The sequence below is a fragment of the Melanerpes formicivorus genome, unplaced genomic scaffold, assembly GCF_026170545.1.
Source record: "Melanerpes formicivorus ecotype bairdi unplaced genomic scaffold, bMelFor1.0.p_v2 SCAF_5, whole genome shotgun sequence".
In the NCBI taxonomy this organism is placed as follows: Eukaryota; Metazoa; Chordata; class Aves; order Piciformes; family Picidae; genus Melanerpes; species Melanerpes formicivorus.
Window position 1 is genome coordinate 24236563 of NW_027142357.1, and position 18543 is coordinate 24255105.

General features: G+C 37.8%; 1 protein-coding gene across 5 annotated transcripts in view; it reads left to right on the forward strand.

Annotated features, from left to right (window-relative positions):
• The window catches only part of RBMS1 (RNA binding motif single stranded interacting protein 1), a 146971-nt gene that overhangs the window by 78113 nt on the left and 50315 nt on the right, over positions 1-18543 (forward strand). For all 5 annotated transcript variants that reach the window (XM_068138771.1, XM_068138772.1, XM_068138774.1 and 2 more), the window contains exon 2: positions 678-853. In XM_068138771.1, the coding sequence (XP_067994872.1) occupies positions 678-853 (176 nt within the window). The remainder of the gene's footprint in view (positions 1-677; positions 854-18543) is intronic.

Here is an 18543-nt window from a genome sequence, read left to right on the forward strand (position 1 = left end):
CTTTTGAAATGTGAATTTTTTGCATTGTACAGAATGTATTTCTTGACACTATTGAAATGATCCACAAATACTGAGATCAGTGTTGACATGAAAGTTTTGCCAAGGTATACAGTTAATTTAAACTCTCTTCTTTAAGCTGTCTGTACTCCCTCTCCATCTTTGTTAAAAACAGCAACAATATTGTATGGAGTACTACACGTCATAAGGAAATAAAAAGAGGCTTCTAATTAATTTTGTACTTTGGGATAAATCAAGGGAATAGCCTTTGTGTCTGCTGCAGTAATTCCTTTATGACACAAAGTAGTCATAGTGATGTAAACTTAGTTTATACCTTCTGGAACCTGGAGGAAGGAACAATATCTCATGCTTAATTTTCACATCAGATGCCACAATGAAGTGTGATAAAATCCCATGACTGATATTCATCAGAGATTATGTATAATTTGAGCATGTGTCATGCAGTGAGGATGCTTCAGATGGTGGTTGGGTATACTAGAATGTGCCTGTGAATCCTATATGAAAGGTGGTGTGAAAGCAAGTGTATTTAAAAAACAGGAGTAATTACATTCAGATGTAACACAGGGCTTCAGATGATAAACAGGTTACTGTAGACTGAGCTAATGTGCATGCTGCAATTGCTATCCATAGTTTACTCTAATGTGCTTTTTCCTTTGCAGCAGTCCATTGTACCAGCCCACCCGATGGCTCCTCCTAGTCCCAGTACCACCAGCAGTAATAACAACAGTAGTAGCAGCAGCAACTCAGGATGGGATCAATTAAGTAAAACAAATCTTTACATCAGAGCACTGCCTCCAAACACCACTGATCAGGACCTGGTAAAGTTATGCCAACCGTAAGTACTATGCTTAAATATAAATTATAATAACATATCTTACAAGCTCATCGTAGGTACACAAAATGATGAATGTTTGGATTAGAAGTGAAGAAAAACAGATTCGTAAATATAAGTCCTCATACTGTAGTGCAGTGGCAAGTTTCAGCTTCCCTGAGAGTCAGGAGGAAAATGATCTTTGGCACTTTGAAGCAAGAAAGCAAAGAAAGTTGAAATATTGTGATGCACAGAAGCAGCTTACTGCTTCAGGAAAAACTATGATCATCCATACTGCTGCCTGATGCTGCTGAAATCACTGATAAGTGAAAATTAACACCAGAATGTGAAACTTGCTATTAAGAATCTACAATGAAGGGTCTCCTCTCTTCCCTACTAAGACAATCTGTTGATACAAACTCCTCAAGTAATTGTTCTGCACCACTGTAAATCACAGTGTACATTTGAATGCTTCTCCTAGTTTCAGACTGATTTGTGTTTTCTGTATGTTATTGTGCAATTATATTTATGATGAGAAATAGTCAGTAAGAATACTCTCTGGGGTTCCAAGTAGACTTGGCTTAGCAGAGGGTTTTCAGGCAGTACTACTTTTTTTCAGCCAGTAACATTTTTTTGCTTGTGTGAGTTTTTTGCTTTAGTTTTTCAATTTTAACAGCAGCATGTGCATTTCAGTTACTTTCAAATGGGAGTCAGCTGTCAAGAGACTGTGCAATGATATTGTTTATAAATGTATATAGCCTTTCTTAAATGTTTGACTGAGTTTTTAAAACTCCTTAGTTCTTCTGGAATTTGTAGTGCACTTCAAAAATACTTAGCTAAATTTTCAGTATTCTACCTGTAAGCAAACACACAAATCTCTCTAGAATTTAGATTTGTATACAAAACTGCTGTCTGAGACTCTTAAATAATTTTATCTTCAATTTAGCAGAGAAGTAACTAGGAATATATAAAAATACATGCCCAAGTTCACAAAATAGCTGGGAAAACCTGTATGCCTTGGATCTCAGCATACATGAGTTGCCTTTGTTTTTTGAATATTGCAGAAAAAACTCATAACTAATTTATAGAGGATATTTTTTTTCTCTCTTTCCATGTATTTATTTTAAAGAAAGCTTGGACTCTCTGGGTAGTAGTCATATCAGTCATGTTAATATTCTAATAAAAACAACTTACTCCCAGGTCTTCAAAGGAAAAAAATATCCACTTGGTTATTTTTCTAACAGCAAATGAAATCCATGTGCTTTACAGAAAAGAGAAAATATCAGTCTGTGAAAACATAATGTGTTTTTTTTCAGTTTCCCATGTGACAGTGATCTTGTCACTTGAATTTTAGTTGCAAATGCATATTTTACAGAAGTGGATTTTTCCTTCCCATTTTTGTCTTTTGAACTGATGAAGAAACATTGGCCTGTGCACTCATGTTATGTTAGGACAGAGTTGTGAGGTTATTTTGTGCCGGAGCCACCCAGTAACAACTATTTGTGCAGTGGTTACTGTAGCTCCTTAATCTCTTTCTGAAGAGAACTTGGTTTGCGCAGTCCTAGATGATGTTGGTGCATGATTGTCCTTGAAAAAAAATGGGCTCTGTACTGTGCTGTAACTGGTCCTTTCCCTTTTCGAGAGCCAAAGATTCCATGTTGTTGCTGTTCAATATATAATGGTATTTGAAACAGCGTGAATTTTGCCAAGAAAGAAGAGGCAAGAACTACAGCCACAAAGCTATTAAATACATTCTGTCATGAATTTGCAGACTTGAAAGGTTGTGCTGTTTCTTCCTGAGAGATATTTCTCTCCTAAATGTCTTAATGAGAGGAAAGGAAGCTGTGTCTCAGAATTCTCCATCTCTGCTCAAGAACCGAGCGAGACGTCCAGAAATGTTAGACTCGGAACATCTTTGTAAAATCTGGGTAATCTATTAAGAGCCTTTAGGCTTCTCTGCCAACATAGCCTCTTAGCAATTCACTTGATGCTAGAACATGGAATTGACAGCATTCTCTCATCCACTTTTTATAGACTGGAAAGATTCATCTGCCTAAACTTCTGGGATGTGGAGGGTGAGATAGTCTTGATATTCATTGTTTCAACTGAGACAATGCAAAATAAATGGGAGAATAAATTCTTGGATGAAGAAACTGCTGTTTACTTCAGATCTCTGAAATACTTTCATTAGTTCTTTAAAAATCCCTAAGATTTTACTGGGAGGTTTTAGAGTCATTTTTGTCTCCTTTTCCCCAGATAGAGTGGATCTTGCCATCCTAAGAGGATGTCCACTGGAGTGCTTGATGCTATGAGTGAATTAAAAGGCTGCTCTGTGTGTTGTAGAACTGAACTTGCTAGCTTGACAGTAAGCAGTTTTCAGTGGGGGTATAGAGAAAAGTCACTAGCTTTTGTTTTATATGTTTTGACTGTTGTAAGGAAAACCAAGAAATAAATAGGAAATGTTGCTACAAATTCCTGGAACATCCCATATGTGTAGATTTTTCCCTCTGATTATCATGATCTTGTATCATATACACTGTACTGAAAGTTACCTTCAGAAGTGGCTATTGTAGAGAAATACTGCTTTGAATAGGTATCCCTCAGAATACAAGGTAGAAGAATCTACAGAGTTCTTATGTGGAGGTGTGCTTTAGTCAATGTGTTTGCTTTACTTCTTACTCACGACAGCTAGTTGTGCTTATTTGGGCTGTGTTTTTGTTTTGATTAATTATTTTTGGTGAATCACTAGAGAAACCTCTTATCAAATTACAGAAGTGTTGGGCTTGCTTTCTTGTTGTAGCACAGCTGTGCCATATTTACAAACACAGTTAGCAAATATTCACCAAAGTGGAAAAGTCCTTTTCTCACAAGACTGCAATTTGCCAATATACATCTCTATAAATATGCTTTCTGACTTCATTCCATTGGTCCTTTCTAGTTTCCTATTAGCTGAATCTTTCTTGTCTTTTCCAAGATGAAAAGAATATATTGGAATTTTGTTGTGAAGGCTTATCTGGGAGTACAGCTATTTTCAGACAGTTCTACTGGCATTTGTGTGAGAAATGAACCTGCCACACTTCTGAACAGTTCATTCAAACTTGAGCCTGCTACTTAAGTTCTGCATTGGGAAAACAAATTTATTTATACCATTTGTGCCAAAGGCAGAAGTGTGGGAAAGAATATGGTATGAATTATGTTTGTCATGGGGATATCTATCCTAACAGCCAACCCTGAACGAGAGCCCAGTGTTGGGGGTACACCATGTGAGTCAGTTTTGGCCATAAGAGCTTTCCATCAGGTGTGTAAGGGTAAGCAAAGTAACCAATGCAATAGCTCACAGATACTGTCTTTTCTGTGGGAGGCTATACAGGAGTGATCAGCTAAACAGAAGGACAAGGGGAGAGGAAATAAATTAGAATAAGGAGCTGATGAGCATGGTTTGGGGAAGTCTGTAGGAATCTGTGTAACTCTCTTGTACTGAGCAAACCTCTGCTATGAAGAGCTGGCTTTACAAGGTTGCTGGTGCAATGGCAGTCTCAACCATGTCTAACTGTACTCTTTCCCTGGCACGGCTATCAATACTTGCTTGACGTGCCTCCTTCAGTTTTTGTGTTGGATTTATGATTACCTTTTTCTTATTCTGTTAGTCATTTCTTGTAGCTTATTTAATATCTGGATCTGAAGATGCAAGATTAAATCTATACCAGTTATTCACTGAAATTATTGAGACTGCTTAAGTGATTAGGGCTTAATGCAACTGGGTCTTAGGAGATTCAGCCGTGAGTTTGTAACTTGCATTGACACATTTTCTAGGTGCTTTCCAGACTCTTAAGTGTTGTGCTTTGCTGTAAATGACCTTTCTGCCCAAGCCACACTTCCAAAGCCTGGTGTTTTCCACTATCTTCTTTATAATGATTTACGTGCTAGCCTGCAGCATGGCATCTCTGTAATACTGGATTTCTTCAGAGACCTCCTTTTGTGCCATTTACATTATTAAATGAGGATGATGCAGCAGACTCTTCATCTTCCTGACATGCCCCAGTCCCAGGGCGAGATTGAAGCTTTGAGGTCTCTTCCATTCAATTCTGCATAAGTCATCACACCAGCCCACTCTTTGGTGTGCTGTCCAGGCTTTTTGCTTGCACCATGCTGCATGTATCAAGCTGTGTGCAGTCCATATGATATTTTTGGAATCTGCTTGTGGTCTGCACAATTTCACTCAGATCTTCCCCCTTAAATTATCACTGTATGGTTATAATGCAGGCTTTTAGTGGTATTACAATTAGGAAAGCAGCTGGTTTAAGGTGTAACAAAATTAGTGGTATAATTGCCACAACAGACTGTTGTTCTGCTCCAGGATGATTGGAACACAGAAACATAATCTTGGAGTGGCTGGTTTTGCTTATGTGTGTTGGGAAAGCATGTATCTTGTTGAGAGATATTTTAAGAATTATTTTCTAAATATTCAGTATCACAAACAGAGGCATAGATAAAACAAATGGCAGGCTAATAGTCATTTTGAAACATTTGAGCGAGACAGGCTACACAGCTTTGTTTCCACAGCATGGGATTGTTTGGGTTTTTTAATAGAACACATTTTCGTTAAGTCACGTGACAGCCATTAGCATATTAATGTTTCCATATTCTTTGCTTGCCATGTAATTGCGCCCTTTCCCAGTGCTGCCATTTCCCTCCTTCAAACACACCCAGGTTTGAGAAGTGGTGAACTGGAGCTCAAACCTTTGCTATAGCAAAATGTGAAGGAAGACTGCCTATCTTCCTATAGTATTTGCTATTTAATTAGAGTGAAATAAAATTCCAACAGCTTTACATTCACAATGAAATGAAGTGCAGACTAAAATCCTCTCTAAGGAGTTCCAGCATTGTTGTTGCTTTTCTTCAGCAGTAATGCCTTCTTGTAGAACGTTGTTAGAGATCTGTATGTGTTTTGGGGGAAACTGTAATTAACAAAAAAAGTTTAAAAGGTTGCCTTCTGGATTCCTGTCCTCTGGATGAATACAGTCTCCTGAGATGCTTGAATTTGAAAGCAAAATATAGATTTAACTTTCTCATTCCATTTTGTGATTAAGCAAACATTTGAAATTCAAACTCAGTATTTCATTTAAGCTTAACAGTAATCAGCAGTTTCCCCATAGCACACCCTCTTAAAAAAACAAGCAGTCCTAATGCACGGAGGAATTCTGTCTGCCTTGTGGTCACAGATGCAGGGAACAAACGATTGCACAAGCTCCATCTCCCTCAGGAGATGAGAGTTTTGTTGCAGTGTGGGGCCAGAGAAGAGGTGATCCCATGGAATTTCCTTTAGGAAGTGGGGGCGAGGGAGGAGAGGGGAGTGGAAGGAATGTTTCAGCCACAGCTGCTTGTAAAAGCAGCACTAGGAAAACAGATTGGTAAAAGTTACCGCTATCAAAGATTGCTCACTGGAAAACAAAAAGCTAATTTGTTAGCATGGGGCCTGTAAAATCTGTGACTGTTTGCAAGTCCGCAGGTATTTGTTGTAGGGAGGTGTAGCCCTTGTTCCCTATTGCAGAGCCGCGGGAAAGAAAGGTCCCGTGGCAGCTGGTGGAATGCCTTTGATCATGGTCCCAGTCCTGAGCTTCCCAATGGCAGGGGCCCGACTCAGATGGGAGGTGATAGCAGGAATTCAGAATAGACAATAATTCATGAACATTTCGAAGAGGGATTTTGTTCCATTTCCATGGACTACTGAAAATGTGAAGAAGGGCTTTTTAGTGCATTCCATGATGTCAGAAACTATGCCTTCCTTAGAGACTGCTTAAGCAGGCAGTTTGGTAAGAAACCAGTTTAGAATTGAATCAACATAGAGCCCAAGTTGATTTGTGCACTAACATACTTACATAGTAAGCTTGCCCTTTTTCTCAGGATGTCATTCAGTGTAGACAACAGGGTTGGTATTTGCAAGCAGATTCTTTTATCTAATGTTGAACTCATGGAAATCTTGTGAAATCTTGACTTTGCTAAAGATTAGTTCTACTTAGCTCTGATTTCTGTAATGTTAACTCCTTGAAATGAAAAAAATGGGGCATCTGATGTTGTCACCTTTCAACCTTTTTCCCCCACATTGTTGCTAAGCTGCACTTAGGGTTGAGAAACTAACACTCTCAAATTGTATGGAACCTGGATACTGAATAGGCGCATTGTACCTGAAGGGTAAAAGCAAGTAGCACATAGAGGTGAATCAGTTAATTCAGATTGCTGCCTCCAATGAAAATTGTAGTTGAGGAACTGGGGAGAAAAATCAGAGTTTATCCTTTAAAAAAAGAGAACAAACTATAAAACATTAAACCTCAGTTGTTTCCCCATAACTTCTAAAAGTCTGTCCTGTTTTAACACTCAGAAAAAAGTTAGCAGCTCCAGTTCAGTTTGAGCGGTGTCTTACTCAAGCCCTAGACCAACTCCGTAGAAAGGGAAGAATTAACATCTCATCCTTTAAATACGTAATCTTTGCAGGCAGATAGGCAGTACCTAGTGGTGCTGGTGGGAATGTTAACTTGAATGTTGGGCAAAAGCACCGATGAAACCACAAAAAGAGAGACTTTGATTTGGGGTCTGTTTTGGCACTTTCTAGTACAAATATTTCACTCAAATAACCTGTGTAAGTTGAGTTAATCATTAACAGAATCAATTTCTGTGGAAGAAATATGTTCTGATTTTTACTCCTATTCTGCCCTTTCCATTTCAATATCTTATCTTACTTGCCTTAATCTCTTATTTTCCCAGAATAGGAAAAACTTGTAATGTGTTTCTTTGCTCTCGAAAGAGAAACCCACTGAAATAAATGAAGCTGTGTTTAACTTAATCTTTTGGATATTACTCATTACATTTAATTGTTAATTATGGCTATCTTAGTTGAAATATGTTAGCTCCAAAAGTGTGTTCTTTTTAAATGTTTACTTTCTCTTTTTTCTGCAATTGTGTAATTTTACATCTCTTTAAAGACACAGTGTCAGTATTTTTGCCAAGGAGAATGCTGTGGACTTCAGGCCTTTGCACGCTATGAATCCTAGTGCTGCATTAGTCTTAGATATAGTCACTAACAAGCTTTGACAAGGCTATCAAAATATCAACAATTGTTATAATTCATTAATCACTTCGAGTGAATGCAGTAGTGAAAAAAGCATTATACTACTGGAAGATCTGAAACCAAGATGAAAAAATCTCTGCTTCATACAGATTGGAGAATTCTCAAATCCTTTATTTGCAAACCCAGAATTAGGTGATCCCAGAAATTAAATGATCTAAACACCTGAATGAGAGCCAAGGTACTTATTTCTGTTGTCAAGGATTCTGCAGAAAGGGTAAATGGAAGGGCTTTTGGAGTCTGGAGGCTGATAGTGTTAGCTGTAAAAGTTCGGTGTGTAGTTTTATTTAGTGTGCGGGTAAAATCACCAAGGAACTGGTGTGTTTAAAGAAAAAAATAATAAGTGTGTAAACCAGAAACACTTATTTATACTATCCCTGAGAGGATGGCAAGCTTGACTCCTGTTTGTTTGCAGTGTGCTTGCAAAGGCCTGGTCCTAGAAAGCCTGGAGCACCCACAGGAGCCTGCGGCTCCTATTGGTAGTAGTGAGGATTAAATCACTTACTGCTCCATAGCAGAGACTCAGGACTTGTTTGATAGTGCAGACTGAACTTTTCAGCTATGTAATTGCAGTGACAGATCAACCACAATGTCTTTGGTTCTTTCTTTTAGTGTTTTTGGGGTTTACTTCTGTTCAGCTGGTATTTGTGCAGTACCTCAAGGTTAGATTGAAATGTCTTGGCTGAGTTCTGGAGAAGCTATTTGGCAGAGAGAATGAGAGACTTTTTCCCTTCAAAGCCTGAGGGTATCAGCATGGTGGGGTATCCAGTGGAGCTGACTAACAGTGTGCATTTCCTTCCCCACATTGCTCTTTGTAGTACTGAAAAGGAGTGTTTGTAAATCATCTGCCCCCCCCGCCCCCCCCTTTTTTTCCCTTCAGAAATCTTGTATTCAACCATCTACATTTCCCACACTTGAAGCTACTAATTTTTGTTGTGACAGGCTTTGTCTTAACTTCTTTGTTAAGCCTTTATTATTTGTTGCCAGAGGTCTTTCTGCGTTATTTTGAAGATCTCAAATACTGAGAAGGAAAGTATTGCTTCACATTCCTTTTTCTCAGTGACAGCCAGCAGAACTTGCATGTTGCCATACAGAGGTATAGTACTAGGAGTGAAAGGTCATTAGCCAAAACTGCTGAAAAAAAGTCCGTCATCGTACCAAGGTCCCCAGCAGGAATGTACTTTGTGTTATACAAATTAGGATCAATTATTTTTTAACATCTTCCAAATATTCAGAGCTATGACATTATAAAAATATACAATAATCTGTTCCAGTCTTCTGTGTTTCCCAAGTGAATTCTATGTTACTTTGTTCCATGAGAAATTCTGAACTTTTCCCCACCCATTCATTCTATTAATTGCTTATTCAATAAAATAGTTGACAATTCTTTTGAGGTCTAGGACACTCACTCTGAATTTTGCAGTTTGGCAAATGTCATTAGTTACTTTGAATGGAGTGTCCCTCCCATGAGGAGGGGACAGCCCTGACTGTTGCAAATCCAATGCTGGATTTCCCATCCAAATCTTGAACTGAGATTGAGGTGGTAGTCTAAGGAGCACAGACTCACTGTTTTGGAGAACTGAACTGTTGAGCTGTTTTGGGGTAAATAGAGTATGAAAAGCTTTTCATTCTAATTGCTTTTTGAAAAGCAGAAAAGACAGTTTTTCCTTCTTAAGTTTCTATTTAACCAGTAAATTGCACTTGTTGAAGGAATGGCCCTGCATTGCTTTAAGTCAGTGTGGAACATGGGACTTCTGCTTATTTTGTGGTGACTGGTCTTTTCTGTCAAAGTTGCTGCTGTTTTAATTGTGACTTAAAATTAATTGATCAAGTAGCACTGTCTAGATTCTCAAGGTAGAGCCCTCCATCTGAACTCACTTGCATCCAAACCCCATACTTAATGAGAAGATTTTAGGGATTTGGACTCTTTCGTGATTGTAGCTGACAGGTCAGCAGCAGCAAAACTTTGCTTTGAAAGGTTAACTGATTACTGACCAAGCATCCTAGTGATGTTTATATGATGGATATATATTGTTAGTTTCTTTATTTCATGGGGTAAAAAAAATTAGATAATTTAATTAGAATACGTCCAAATATATAGCTGCAAAGCCAGATGCTCAGTTCTTTGTAATTGGCTTGCCATGTGCTTCTCAATATACTAGTGAAAACCCTTTTGAAAAACAGATCCATCACTGTTTATTTCACCACAAAAAAACCAAGCTTGCTCTTTCTTTTTTTTTTTTTCTTTCCCCATGAAATGAGGAAATTAGTTTCTGTTTCTCTGGGTGAAAATTTACCAGTTCCTGTGATAGAAGACATTTTAGTGCTGTTAGGGCATTTTAGCTTTGCTCGTCTTTTTGTGGTAGTTAGTGTGCCTTTTTTTTTTTTCTTTGTTTCTTTCCATAAGTGAGGGGGGTGGAGGCAGCTTGAAGTGCAAGTGCAGAGGAAAGAGTAAAGTTTCAGAATTTTATATTGTAGTCAGGAAGAGATATCTCTGAGCACAATGTTTTTCCTTCTGCTCATTAGTCCTTTACGGACTTCTTTGTTCAGTGTGACAGAAATTACAGAAATTTTTAATGTTATTTGGGAATTTAACTGGATTTGTATTTGGACCTGGTTCACTGATGTTCTGTCTCCTCTGGGATCTTATAGTTGTCTTCTGCTCATGCTTGTCCCAAAGATACTTGGCAGCTCCTGAGTTCAGCTTCTTCAACAGTGCAGGAAATGTGAGGCTGTTTCTCCCAGGTTGCTTTCATGTAGTGGCAGAGGTCAGCATTTGGCTATGACAGTTCTCCTTTATTTCTTTGGCAGGCACTTCTCTGACATTCTTATTGCTGAGATCATCTCCACTAGGGCTTTCAGAAGAACATCTGACTGAGGCTCAAACTTTCACCCTTTGCTATTCTGACCGTATAGTATGCTATAGGAAAGGTCTTGGTCCTTTACCATTAGTAATTAATTTGCTCCTAAATACCTTTTGTTGATTCAGAAATCTGTGAATTTGTGGTTTGTTTTGGTTTTTCCTTTCACCATGATTTGGTTTCATGTTCAGGGTGTGGATTCTTTTAATCCCAAGGATAATTTAAGAGAAAAAAAAGTATCATTAAATTGCTGCAGTCTGAGTCATACTTGGTCTGTGAGTTTAGTTCTCTGGCCTTCCCACACAGCATTTCCGATACGCAGTGAGCTGAGGGTGTGCAGGAAAGACTGTAGAGTGACCTACATAGTCTTTAACTCTTCACTAATGAGTGGCTGTCTGGCATTTGCTATAGCCATTCTTTGGCTTCACAGTCCTTTTCCATACAATAGCTGTATTCATTACATTTTCCTGTTTCTGAGTGGTTCTAATAAAAAATATTTGAAGATGTCAATTTCAATTGGTTGAAATATCTTGTTTAGATAAATTGATCAGAAAAATTAGTCAGCAAACTCTTTTAGAATCTGAAGCACAGGCATTAAGATTCATCCTAAAGCAGAAGGCTATGACTTCTTTCATGTAGTACTTCATCACTTCTGTAAGAAAAGTTTGTTCTGCTGCCCTCTTCCAGGCAAAGAAATAGTCACCTGAGGCTGTTGATAATAGAAAATGTCTGTAAAGCCCAGGAACACCGTGTTGTACAAACTGCCTTGTTGGCATATGTTGTTGAATCTTTTCAAGCAAGGTTATGATGCAGATCTAACTTCACTGACTTTGGACTTACCTGTCAGCTTTGCTGTCATGCAATTATTGGTTGATTTATCTTAGTTCTGTATGAGATTTTGTTTTTTGCATAGTCTCTTCTGTGGCTGCTGCAGCTCTGGCTTTGTGAACTTTTCCACAGCTGCTCCTTTTACGAAACTTTGACGCCATATATCTTACTCTGCTTAGTGTAGATGCCATCCAGGCTTGCAGTTGATTCAGCCAACTGGAAGATCCCAATTTTCTTTGAGCCCAGTTAACCCAGTTGTGAGTCACCCCTTTGCACAGATGCTCATGGATTGGGCTTTCTATGCTAGTCCAGGATTAACTTCTGTTTGTCGTCTTCACTGTGAAGCCAAATTATCCAAGTGCTTCTTTGGGCATACCAGCTAAAGTGCAGGCTGGGACAATGAATTTATCCTTCCATGGTGACACTTGACACACTGATTGTACAGAAGTCACTGTAAATGAGGGTCTGGGGCATCACATTAGTTTCAGCCAGCTTGGGAATGTTTTATTTGACAATTTGGTAGTACTTGGTGAAGTGGTGACTGCAGGTCTGTCTGCAGCTCTGGGCTCAGAGCAGGCTGAATTTATGGCAGTTCCAGAAGACTTCAGTTGGACTTGGCTAGCTGCGAGAGTGATGGCATCAGAACAGGTTAATTGCATTTTAAAAGAAAATGGTCTATTTAAGCCACCAAAAGCAAATTTTCATATGAGCATCTATTACATTCTTTTTGCAAAACTGTAGAAATCAAACTTTGCCTTTTATTTGCTTCAATCAATATTCAAGAGACTCTGTCTTAAGCAGTGTGAAACTGAGAAAGTGTCACTGAATATGACCCTGATGTATCAGCCGCAAAGGTTGCACTTTAGATTTTGTGTTACATCTTGAGATTGCTCATGTATCTAGAATATGGCAACAGATGGATAGTATCTTTATAATGCATAACACTCCTCTCTCCCTATCTCAGCACTTAATACTACTGCAGACATCTTTTCAACAGAACCATGCAGTTATAATCAATAATATGTGAGCTGATATTTCTGCTCAATAACATGCAGCCACTTAAATGCCCTTCTGAAGTATTTTGACCCCTGGAGAGAACAACATTAGTACAACTGATTTTCCCTATTGAAATGGAGATACTTGCTTTTCAGCACAGCTGGGACTTGAGTGGAGAGAAGCAAATTCAAATAGGGATCAAGACTACTTGCAGCTATTAAGGGGGCAAGGACTTTGGAAGGCTTAGCAGTGATTTTGAATAACTGGTTCATTTACTGCTATTCTAGTATGATTGACATTAGGTTACCAGAAATTAAAGGAGATCAGACCCTAATATTGATTGTACAGTTTGTTCATTATGGAACATTAATTCTGGCATAGTAGCTGTTGAAAGCAGAATGTTACTGTGACTTTTGCATAGGAGGCTCTCTGTTAAAATGCAGTGTAGAAGAGACTGGAAGTTACTTAATGTTGTGTTTTCAGTCAGCACTTTCCAAGATGGAATGTTAAATTAGTGCAAGGTGCAGGTTAGGACAAATAGGTATCCTTGTGAGGAGGGTATTTTAACCCAGCAGGCCAGGTCTTGGATTCACCCCATTTGCTTTATGTTGTCTTAGTATTACAAAAGCTGAAGGAAAAAATAGAAAATATGCTGGCATTTTTTAACAAATGAATCAATGAGAGGCATTTCTCCAGTGACCAAGCATGTTTCATACAAAATAAATGCAAGAAAAAGCATTGTGTGTGTGCATATGTACATATGGGCTTTACAAATGCATGTGTATATGTAATTTATCCAATTTGTGAGACAACTTTTTGTTTTGTAGTTTACTGTTGACAGATGGGTCAGGGCTTAGAAAACAGAATATGTCTTGAAGAGCCCTTGTGTTTATCAATTTCCAATCTCATGGTTTTCAAGACTTTGCCAACATATTCCTTGGGGTGTAATTTATTTAAACTGAGAATATAAGACTCGGTTAGGAACCTTCACTAGAAGTGAAATGAATAGGCAGGAATAAATTGAAGAGTAATCCTCTACAAGTAAATGGGCATGTAGCATTAATAGGGGTCAGTCTGTCTGTCTATCCAGATAGGAGGTAATCTCACGCTGAACAGGACTGTAGCCAGAAGATCACCATATGATTTATACTGTTTCAGACTAAAATGAGTGGAAAAAAACTATTGGAAAGTGTTGATAAATAATTTTGTTTTCCACCTGCCGTGTCCTCAGTTCCCTCCTACAAGAAAAATATGCTTAGGAAAAGCCAAAATAAAGGACAATGCATTGTATGTTGACAATGACTGAATGTGGCTTCCTTAGGCAGAGAAGGAATTGAAAAATAAATTGTTTTCAGGTAGAAGGACTAATTCATGCTTCAAGCTGACCTATACTATTTAGCACAGAGAAGAGAAGAGAGATATGAATAACAAAACATACTCTCTTATGTCTTCATAGTTTTACTCTTTCAACCTGTTTGTGTAGGCTCTGCAAAACTGGCGAGGCTGAAATTTGCCAAGATTTATGGCTGGGTATAGAAATACAGCCTTACTTTCAGATTAAAACAGCTAGTGGTGGTAAATCAATACATTCATGTCTGCAAGACCTGCCATGAGCTTCTCTTAAAGCACACATTAGCATGCATCTGGTTTAATGTCTCATGTTCCCAAATCATTGTCTTCATTAGTGATAATTTGTCAGTATGGAAAAAAAAAAAGGATAAATTGCTAGACTGTAGCAATTGTCAGATTGCCAGAATTGGACTTGGAATCTGTTTGGAACTTTATTATTTTGCTTGCATGTGAATTACTGTTTTCAAACACACACACACCCCACCCCCCACCCCCCCAATATCCTTCATGGCTATGTGAAACTTCATACCCTCGTTTATTTTATTTCTGGGGAAATAATTTATTTTCAAGTAATATTGCTTCAGTTCTTTCAGTTGTGTGCAAAATGCAGATTTATTTGTGTGTGTGTGCGCTTCACTCTTAACTTAGGCATAATTTGTGGCCATTCTCTAGCATTAGATAAGAGAACAAGGTGAGACCATTTACTTTCTTCAAATAAGCTGGCTTTGTTCTTCTGTCTTGTGGCTGTAGAAGACTAAACCCTTCCCATTAACCTGAGTAGCCTGGCCAGTAGATGCACAGGCATATTCCTGCAGGAAATTGTCCTGTGTTTTCCTGAGTAGAAATGATTGTAGTATTAAAAAGTGGGCTAGCCAAGAATTGTGAACAGCTTTTAAACGAACTATTGCTTTCTGTAAAACAAGGATTCTCCACAGTTTGCTCCACTAAGCTGGATGCTGAATGGTACAGATTAGAAAGTGCAGCCTGGCTTTGTGAGGCAGTAATTGAGAAGCAGACATCTTGATTTTATTTTTTTTCCTTTTCTTTTTTCTTAATGTTGTAGCATTTACTGGTAACGTCTGAATCCTTTAATATATGTTAGTTGATTTATGCTAATGCTGGTATTTGTTTGTGACTGTCTGAATGGCTGCACAAATCACTTTCATATGAATGATCCTCGTTTCAGTGTCTCAAGGTGAAAGTTCCTCTGCTTTCAGTGTAAGGGTACTTCATATCAATTACAATACAGAAGTAGAGTAGTAGCAAATCAGTTTCTAAACCATTCCGTGTAATTTATGCACCTCACTGCATGCTCCATTTAACTCTTAAAATACTTTTCTCAACGAACAATGCCATATAATTTATAAGAAAAACAGAGGCTGTTTTTTTCAGTAACATCAGCCACCAAACTCAGTAGAAGGTTGGCAGGAAACTACGCATCTAATGCTAACCAGCACTTGCGCCCCTGCAAACAGATGTTTAAAAGCAGAACGCTACGTAGATCACATCTTTTGAAGTGCTTCACATATGAGGCTTCAAACGAGTAAATACAAAAATCTCCTAAAACTGTGGGCAAAAATAAGTTATGAAGTATTTACTTAGCTCTAGTAAACTGTTGATTTAATAAATGGTAAAGATGACGATAAGCAATTTCCTGTTCTGAAAGAATAGACACTGGTTAATGCATTGTTGTGATTTTTACTTTCTTTAGTTTACGTGAAAGCAAGCTATGGTTACTTAAGCAATACTTGCACTTCAAAGTATGTCAAAGAGGCAAATCCGTTTGTGTTTCTGATAGGTTATTTATCCTGCTTAACCTATAAACTGTAAAGTAACAAGGCTACTGAACTGATAGAAAGCCTAGCAGATGGTTCAGAGATTATGTTAAATCACCTCAGCTTGTCAGAAGTTAGGTTGGGTTACTGCAGGGGCAGTGGCTGCAAGAAACACTGAAAGGGATCGTTTATCTCAGTATGTTGTTTGAAATTCCATTTTTCTTCACAGCATGTGACATCTTGTGTGTTTACAGTTAAAACAGATACGTATTCAACAAATGTAGGACCAGCCTGTTAGTATCCTGGCTTTCATAAAGAATCATGAGGATGATGAGATTGAGTCTTTTAAATGTGTATGAAAGGTGATCCTCTACAGGGCGAGAGGTTGGCTCTGCTAATTTGGCTGCTGTTGCTCTCTGCTTTTTCAGTGTCTGGAGCTGTTGCTTTGGTCTCCCTACCATCAAGCTGAACATTAATCTTTCATAGGCTAGCAATATAATAAATGGAAATGGAATGCCATTTATTTGGTAGTAAAAATCATATTGCAGCTGCGCAAGGACAACCCAAGATTCAGGGATTTAAAAAAGTCTCACTCCAAAGTATTTATTAATTGAGGTTTTGCCAGTCACTGAGGCAACAGATGACAATCTACTTCTCGGAGCCTAAAACAGAAGTTATGCATGTGTTCATCCTTGAGAATTTGCCCACCCCCTTTTTTTTTTCCCCCCTTTAAATGAACCAAAAACAAACCCTAGTGTGAAATTTTGATACTTAAGTTTTTAAATTTCTCATGATTTTGATTCTACTGGTGTGCTTCTCTCAAAGTAACACCAGCTGAATTTTCAGGGCTTGCCAGGGAAGAATATGAGAACCTCCCCCTCCAACCTCTAAAGCTCTTTGTCAGGGAGGCTTCATGAGTTATTTTTTAATTTTTTTTTCCCTCCCAGTGATGGGGCCAGCATAGTACTGATGAGTAATTGCAACATATTGCAAAATTCTTAACATTACAGAGTAAAACTAAGTAAACAGGTCATTACTTTTTGTGTGTGTGTGGATTTAAGATCGATGGAGAAAACACTTCTGCGGGTATTCAGTGCAAATCTGTTAGTTTACTACATGCTGCAAAGCCACATTAGGAGTGCAGTTCTGGTGTCAGCTGTAACGTGTCCAAAACATTTAAAATACCCAGGGATACTAAAACAATTTTCCTCAGCTGTACTAAATGAAAGACCATTGTACAGTAGTTCGTGATTTTAAGCAAATCACTTTTTGTATGCAAAAGGAGTACACTAATTGATAAACCTTTACAAAATGTTGTAAGAATGACTATAGGATGCTAACAGGACTTTTCCCCCTTAACTTTCAGTCAGCTTCTAAGTAATGGATAAAGATTATTCACATCTCTGCAAAGCAAGAGGAAGCAAACATTTCCTGATTCTAAAAACATTTCTTCCCTATCCCCAAAGCTCATCCTTGCCTAAACCAGGAAATAACTATTCTTAAGAAAAACAATATGGGTAGCCGAAAGTAATCTCCAAAATCATCTTGCTGTGTGTCACTTTGCTGTTTGTCAGGGTTTTGAAATATTGATTCTTTTTAACTATAAGGAATAGTTAATGTGTGTAGAGCCTGTACAAATAGCTATTCATAAAATATATGTTAAAAATAACGCTGTTCAAGAAACTAAGAAGGAATTTGTTCACACTTCAGTGAATTTGTGTATGTCCTTTATGCTAAGCATCCGACTGTATGTCTGATTCTACATCTGGTTTTGCTGCTTTTGATTACTTCTCAGTGAAACCTGGAATTGTAACCTACTGAATCTGAAGAAAAGATTGTACCAAATACTAGTTTGTGCCATCCTGGTGTTGGTAACTGTAGCAGTAATGATGATGATATGTGCTTTTATCCACTGATTCTTATCCAAAACACAATTACAGAAAATTTAAATGACGAAGTAAAAGTAGAGAAGTTGTGAAGAAAGCTTTCATGGTCTCATGAAGAATTAATTTATGGTAGCATATGGGACTGTTGAACTGTCATTAAGGCAAGGATCTATGGGGTTGGGATTTTTTGGTTGTGGGGTTTTTGTTGTTTGCTTTTGTTTCTTAGTACTTAGATGCTAACTCCTCAAAAGTAGTATTTACATCAATGAACAAAATGCTATTTTAGTCATTTTGTAAAGACAATCAAAACAGTACTTGGCATCCATAATACTAAATTCTAATTTATTTGGAGGTGTTCTTTATCTTCCAAGAAAAAAAAAAAGAGAACTACTTAGATACTTATGTCAAAACCACATGACCATTTAACAGCATGTCATCAAAGCAGTGCCCTAAGTTCACATGGATTTCCTGTTTTGCTCATAGTGAAAAATATGATTTAATGCCTGAAACTGGACACATCTGGCTGAGTTGATAAACCCAGTGCCTGAATGCATAGTAAAGGAGATTTTGCTGAACCAAGCAAATTAGCCAAATCCATAACAATTTGAAAATACAACATATTAAAAAAATAGATTATTAATACCCATTAACTGTGCAAATAAATAAAACAACAAAAATGTAATAGCAACTTTTAATGATGCCCTAAGAAGGATTGTGTTTTTGTTAGTAGGTGCCTATAGTGCTTTGGTTGCAAATCTCTAGGTGCATGGTGGCCCTTTAGAATAAACCTTTAGAATAAACCTTTAGAATAAACCTATAGAATAAACCTATAGAATAAACCTTTAGAATAAACCTTTAGAATAAACCAAACCAGGTTGGAAGAGACCTTCAAGAT